The sequence below is a fragment of the Actinia tenebrosa genome, unplaced genomic scaffold (genome assembly GCF_029948245.1).
Source record: "Actinia tenebrosa isolate PJP-AT-01 unplaced genomic scaffold, QUT_ActTen_1.0 PGA_scaffold12__29_contigs__length_12842862, whole genome shotgun sequence".
Classification (NCBI taxonomy): Eukaryota; Metazoa; Cnidaria; class Anthozoa; order Actiniaria; family Actiniidae; genus Actinia; species Actinia tenebrosa.
Genome location: NW_028292572.1, coordinates 6,834,478 through 6,841,748, shown reverse-complemented (window position 1 = coordinate 6,841,748; position 7,271 = coordinate 6,834,478). Strand labels below are relative to the sequence as shown.

Below are 7,271 nucleotides of genomic sequence, written 5' to 3'. Positions count from 1 at the left end.
CTTCTTTCTCTTCTATGCGAAGTCTCGCTCTTATTTTCTTGCTCTGCTGTTCTCTTCTGTTTCTTTCCTGCTTTTATCTTATCTTATGTTCTGTCTTTTATCTTCTCGATCTGTTCTAGTTCTGGTTCTTGTTCTTCTCTTTCGTCGTTATATCTCTTCTCTTCTTTCTTCCAAGGGGGGTCTTTCGTCTCTTAGATCGTAGATAGGGCTAGGCTTCCTCTCTTCTCTTGCCCTTTCCCTTTCCTTTCCGGGCTTTCCATTTCCTTTTTCTTCCTTTCACTCCCTTCTTTGTATTTTCACCTTTTAGACCTTCAAAAGGCCGTCTGTTCCACTTGGAAGCAACTACGCATGCGCAAATACTATACTCGTTAGACGCATTTGTTTCTGTTCGCGTCGCCAATAAAATACCGCAGATTAATTTAACATTGATTGAGTGCGAAAACAATTATATTTTTTTCTTTGTCTTGATTACTTCAAAAAACACCTAGGACCATTGAGTGCACCATTAGTACCAAGCTGTCCAACTCTCGCAACGACCAGGACGTAAAGGTAAGACAAACCCATCTTTATTCATTTTATTTAGATATTTTTAAAACCTTATTTAGATACTATAAAATGTAATACTGTAAATAATAATATAATAAAGTGAATCTATGTGGAGACTTGAATTCAGGGGGGGGGGGGGGGGGGGGGGGATTTTCTACTTTCAATATATCAAATTCATGGCAAAAAGTTTCGAATTCGTAGACAAATACCAGGTGTTCTATCGCATCAAGTTGTTTATTATATTTATCTTAGTTTGCGACAAACAGCATACTAAGGTTTAGGACTTTTTCGGCTAAGAATTGGGGCACTTCGTATCACTTCAAGAAAACAATTTAGCCCGGCCCATGGATTTCCTTAAACTCGTCAGATAGAATTATTGCCATTTATTTTCCAAGAATCTGAAGTTTCATGAAAATCCATCGATTCTTAAGCGAGCAGGAGTACAATATTGTGAAAAACCTGAGTTAGAAAATCGGCCCATAACGCCAAACGCGACTCAAAACTAAAATTTTGCCAAAATACACCGTTAACAGCCTAAACGTTTAAGCTTCTAGATATGCTAAATTCAGAAATGTTCGAGTATTTTCTTTGACACGATACGAGCGAGTTAAAAATGCTAAATTCAGAAATTTTTTTAGTATTAATTATTATTATTATTATTACTTTTTTTTTTTTTTTTTTTTTTTTTTTACGCGATACGAGCTGTTAACTTATTATATTAGCCTTAAGTTTTGGTATTTTGTGAAGTCCAATTTACCAGGCATGTTGTGAAAGTCAAATTTACTTATGTTTTGACTAATTTGCATACGGATTCAGAGCATGCGGAGACGTTTTTCACTCGTGTACCTGGAGTCACCTTACCAAGCACGAATTTTTTGTTTGGGAAACTACTATACTTGTGTTTTAATTTAAAAATATGAACAGTCAAACACTTTAGCGAGATTCTGTTGCATAACAATAGATATTTGAATTTTTATTTGAATTTGATATTTTGGCAATTATTGACAAGTAATGAAATAAATGCATCGTTTCCTAGCTTAGTTTAGTTTATGTTTATGCAATTTTTGAGTCTAGATAGCAGCTGTCTCTTTCGTTCTTTCTCTATTTCAATTTTCTTTCTGTATTTTCTTATTTCACTCGTTCTTTCTTCCTTCCCTCCTTTCTTGCTTTTTTGTTTTTGTTTTAGGACAAGTAACTAAAAAACCACGAAAAAATTAATGATGATTTTCGTTTGAGATCAGAAATAATTTGACTTGGCGCGGAAAGGGACGTGTAGATTATGAAGTTTGAAGAGACTTAGACCTAGGGCAAACGTCGAACTTTCCATCCACCAAATTCATTAAAAACAATGGATATCAGGTGATAATGAGGCGGCATTTTTTAATGTAATTAAGTTCGGTGCATGGAAAGTTCGACGTTTGCCCTAGGCCTAAATGCTTGAGTCAAACAGTACGAGTTTTTATCCACTTCGAATAAAACTCCCATTAGCTTACAACAATGTACAAAGTATAGGTTATCGCCGAATGATAGAGCATTAAAACAATACGAACTCCAACACACACTATTGCACTTTTAAAAAGAGGGTTTAAGGATTACTGAGCATAAAATATAAATTTCGATTTGTAGTTAAGAAAAAAAATCACATCGTAAGTCAAAAGTAACGAAAATAAAACGCGTTTGGTTAAATGATGAGTATTTTTTTGCATGTTTTTTTATTGAATATTTTATGATGGAAATTAGTAGGAAAAGCAATTTCAAGCTCGAGTTCATTTCTATTTTATAAAATGTGTCAAAGAAGAAGAGGACGAAAAAAGGGGTAAAGAAAAGGAGCACGAGAGAGAGAGACCGGAAGCAAAGTGAGAGAAAGAAAGATAGAAAGAAATAAAGAAGAAGGAAGGAAGAAAGGGAGAAGAGAAAGAAAGAAAGGAAGGAAGAAGGAAAGAACGAACGAACGAACGAATGAACGAACGAACGAACGAACGAAAGAACGAAAGAACGAACAAAAGAAAGAAAGAAAGAAAGAGAGAAAGAACGAACGAACCGAAACGAGCGGACGAACGATGCGAAAGAAGAAAAGAAAGAAAGAAATAAAGAACGAACGAACGAAAGAAAGAAATAAAGAAAGAAAGAAAAAAAGAAAGAAAGAACGAACGAACGAAAGAAAGAGAGAAAAAAAGAAAGAAAGACTGAAAGAAAGAAAGAAAGGAAGAAAGAAAGAAAGAAAGAACGAGAAAACGAAGAAAGATAAAGAAAATAGGTTTCAAACTTCGTAGACAATGAAAGAATCCTCACAAATTTAATTTTCTTCCACTTTAAACTCACTTTCAATCCCAAAGATTATGGATTGTCTATCGATTCAGTATGAGTCAAGACAAGAAGACGCTCACTAATCCATTCTCAAAGTAATCTTAATTGATAAAGAAATACCAAACAAAAGCACTTCCGAGAAAATATATTCTGGTACATTAAGATGAATGCTTTCTTGTTCTAGTCCATAAAATAAATAAGATAAGCAATAACTAATATTGCGGAAGGATGTATTGATTGAATAGGGTTGCTGTTCATTTGCAAGGTGTTTCTTAAGCAAAATTTGGTGCTTATTCGCGTTGCACAACTTTGTTACATAACCAAAGAATTGAATGAAAGAGAATGAGAGGGAGAGGGAAAAGAGGTCAAGAAAAAGAAAATAAAAACCATAAGCCAAAACTAATCAACGAATTGTCATGAATAACTTTGCATAAAATTGCTAACGACCTACCAACCAACCAACCCACCAACCCTCCAACCCACCAACCAACGTATGTATATTTGGGCAAAATTAATGTAAATAATTGCAATCACCCCTTAACATAACGTCTTATGACTCGAAAACCAACTTGGTGACTCCTATATAAGATCTTTAAATAGATGGATTTTTTAAAATAATCGTATATATTTAAATGCTTTCTGTCCGGTACTACCTCAATAAGCATTTGAAGCTCTCTCATACTGCATAGTAAAGTATTTAGGACGGTGTGTGAATTAACGATATCATTATAACAGCACGATATAGTCATAACTACTTTTAAGGTGTGACGCTCAAAATTTAACAACCAAATAAATTAATGACAATGATGCTACTTTTAAAGAGCTTGAAAAGAAATTCAATAAACAAGCCAAATAATTATGTAATGATGACCATTTGTTAATAGCCTTTTCTCTCAACACGCTTTAAAGATTTGAAACGATCCAAACGGGCAAACAAACCAGTAAACCATAGCAAGGATGTTTATTATAAAGTGTACTCAAATTATGTTTTAAAAGGAAGTTTTTCATCTAAAACTAATCTTAATCATAAGGAATAGACAAGACTTGAAATTTGCCATTTTCGGTTATAGAAATGTTTTTCTTCGATTAGATTATAGAATAATATGAACTACTAATTCAATATCGTCTCAATTATGGGTTTTGTCTTTCTAATGTTATGATTAAGTGTCTTCCTGTATATTTTGCTTGAGGATATCCGTCCAGGAAACGTAAATTGACGAAGCAATTTTGAAAAAATATTATTTTAGTTGATCGAATGAAATCACCTTTCTAATTTCACTATTTTTTTGTATTTCCTTCTAAGAAAAGCGACAAACTTCCATACTTAAAATTGATGTAGAAAAAAATCATATTTTTTTGAAGTGATTTTAAATTTGATTCTAAAAATTAACTTTCTACACTAACAGCAAATTTTATTGAAAAAAAAACCTTATCAAAGTTAGTGTGGATTTTTTTCCCAAAGTGGAAAATCTTATGATTCAAAGTCACCACCTGCGTAGGAAGCATTAGCCAATCAAAGCACATTATGTTCAGTATTTAATGGATGGATTCGCCACTGCATAGGATAGAAAACGACATTACAGTTCATGGTCTTGTAACTGTTACACGAGCTCAAGAATTCAGTGGATCATATTTTGAAAGTGAAGCCTAGCTCTAGTATAGGTTCGTAAGGCCATACTAGATAATTCCCTTTTTTTAAATCTAACCGAATTAACGAATTTCTAGTGCTATAAATTACTCAAGGAAGAATAACGAAAACAAACGTTTTTTTGATACGAAAGAGGTCGCACCATACATTGGTTCAGCATTATCTAGGGAGATTAGATCGCAAAGTAATTAGCTTCAATCCTTCGTGAAATCAGTTCAATTCCATGCAGACTTAAATTTTTAACGTAAATTTTACCCTTCTGGTTTGTGAGCCAAATTTAAACCAATTCTAACTGTTATTTCGATATAACGTTCTTTGCATAATGTCAAAAATTATAGTTATGCTTGAATTCAAGCTTTTCTTTAGTTTAAACTTAAGTTTTAGTGCCTAGCAATCTAGAATCCAATCTATACCTCGACTTGGCCATTTTCGATGTCTCTTTCGGAGTTTGTCGGGTTTTTTTGAATTAGAGTCTTCGTGTATTTGAAGTCCTCTTTATCCGTTATTAGTTAGATTTGTCTCAAATGAACGCTTTCTTTGAAAGTTTGAGTTTTAGAACAATAGTCGCCTTCACAGTTCCCTGCGCCATCTTGAAAGGTAGCCGTGCCTTTGCATGCAATGATAGGGACCTGTGAATAATTGTACAAGGTGTTAAAAAGAGGTCTCTATCATTGTAAGCTCACCGTTCGTTTCGCTTCGATGCAAAGGCACGGCTACCTTTCAAGATGTCGCAGGGAACTGTGAAGGGGACTATTATCCTTCTTTTCTTGAGCACTCCTTTGGGCTCATTTTTCCTTGTTATATATGAACTCTTTTTAGAGCATTTTCACAGGAAACTTTTTAAGCCTTTGTCATTAATCTATATCTACCTGCCTTCAGGGAAGAGTAAACACTGCCCTCCAAGGCTTATCCATGTGATAAATCTTTAATTGCCATTCCAAAGACGTAGAGGGAAAAAACTTGGCCAAGTTGGCACTGCATTGTTTAACTGTTTAAAAAAACATATTTCCAAGATGGCGTCTTTTGGCGTCAAAAGAGACCGTAAATGACGATAACAAAATATAGAATTCCAAATCCTACTTGTCATAATACTACTCATTCCTCATTGTTCTAGATATCTTATTTCCTGGCATACAATGCATTTACTACTGGTGCTGTGTCTGGTACTTTCGGTGCTCTGCCAGCCGTCCTTGACCCAGCCAAATGTTACTAAGAAGATCCTTACATTTGGAGGAATATTTGATATTCAAACTAAAATCAAGGCGGATAATTCCTCCAACATGATCCCTGCTGTAAGAATGGCTATGAAACACGTGAATGCAAACCCTGATGTTCTTAGGGACTATCATATAGAACTGGACATTAAAGATGTTAAGGTAAGGTGTTTGACCTCACCTCACCTCACCTCACCTCACCTCACCTCACCTCACCTCACCTCGCCTCACCTCACCTCACCTCACCTCACCTCACCTCACCTCGCCTCGCCTCACCTCGCCTCGCCTCGCCTCACCTCACCTCACCTCACCTCACCTCACCTCGCCTCGCCTCACCTCACCTCACCTCACCTCACCTCACCTCACCTCCCCTCACCTCACCTCACCTCGCCTCACCTCACCTCACCTCACCTCACCTCACACCACAACTCACACCACAACTCACACCACTCTCCCACACTACATCATACTATACTAAACCAACTAAACCCCACCTCAACTTCAACTCACATCACTACACCTTGCTTCTTGCTACACGATGCACTACGTTCTTCTTAATTCAACAGTGTTCAGACGCCTATTCCATCAAAGCTCTGGTTGAATACATAAAGGAAGAAAAACGTAAGATCATTATCATTGGACCAGCCTGCTCTGAGTCAGCAGAACCCTTTGCTAAAGCTGTCCATTTCTATAACTTGATTCAGGTAAGCAGATCTAGTTATATCAAGGAGAAAAATATTTGCATAAATCAGAACAAACTTTTTTCTTACTGTTTCATTTTTTTCGCCAATCCTCTCTCCTTCTCCTTCTCCTTCTCCTTCTCCTTCTCCTTCTCCTTCTCCTTCTCCTTCTCCTTCTCCTTCTCCTTCTCCTTCTCCTTCACATTCCCCTTCTCCTTCTCATTCCCCTTCACATTCCCCTTCTCCTTCTCCTTCTCCTTCCCCTTCTCCCTCACAGCCTTCGCCAGTTCAATTCAGCAACCAATCCCAAAGCGTATCAGTGCATGTCGTTTTATACTATTCTGTTTTCAAAGATATCGATGGCCAATGCCAATCCAAGTCTGGGATGCAAAAAGGTCTACAAGACATTTGTGCGAACAGTTCCACCTGAACATTACCAAAACATGGGCAGAGTAGAAATGGTGAAATATTTCGACTGGAAGAACGTCGCTGTACTTCAGGAGTCCCTCGACACATACCTGGGATTGTCTAATGACTTGGTTAAAAGACTAAAGAAAGCCAATGTCAGTATTGTTTCGCATGAGACGTTTAGTGACGATCCTACGAACGCCTTGGAGAATATTAAGGTAAGCTTCACTCCGCTCTACTGGGCTGCCTGAAACCAGTTGAAAAGTTGCCTTTCTATCTAGCATGTATATTGCATGTGACCGGCTGTGCGTACTAAGTATCGCTTCTCATCGTCGTCTGGAACTTTGTTGAAGGGATCTTTTTTTTCTCTCCTAGGCTAAGGATGGTCGCGTCATGTTTGGTTCATTCAGAGAAGCTACCGCACGTCAGGTCATTTGTCAGGTATGAATTACTGGTAAATGTTACAAA

The 7,271-nt window shown here is 36.6% G+C and overlaps 1 protein-coding gene across 1 annotated transcript in view; it reads left to right on the top strand.

Annotated features, from left to right (window-relative positions):
- Positions 1–423: 423 nt before the first annotated feature.
- Positions 424–7,271, top strand: part of LOC148912142 (gamma-aminobutyric acid type B receptor subunit 2-like) — an 18,191-nt gene continuing 11,343 nt past the window's right edge. The window contains exons 1-5 of the mRNA XM_089028544.1: positions 424–549; positions 5,616–5,877; positions 6,282–6,419; positions 6,749–7,021; positions 7,179–7,244. Coding sequence (XP_088884670.1) covers positions 5,638–5,877; positions 6,282–6,419; positions 6,749–7,021; positions 7,179–7,244 — 717 coding nt within the window. The 5' untranslated portion in view covers positions 424–549; positions 5,616–5,637. The remainder of the gene's footprint in view (positions 550–5,615; positions 5,878–6,281; positions 6,420–6,748; positions 7,022–7,178; positions 7,245–7,271) is intronic.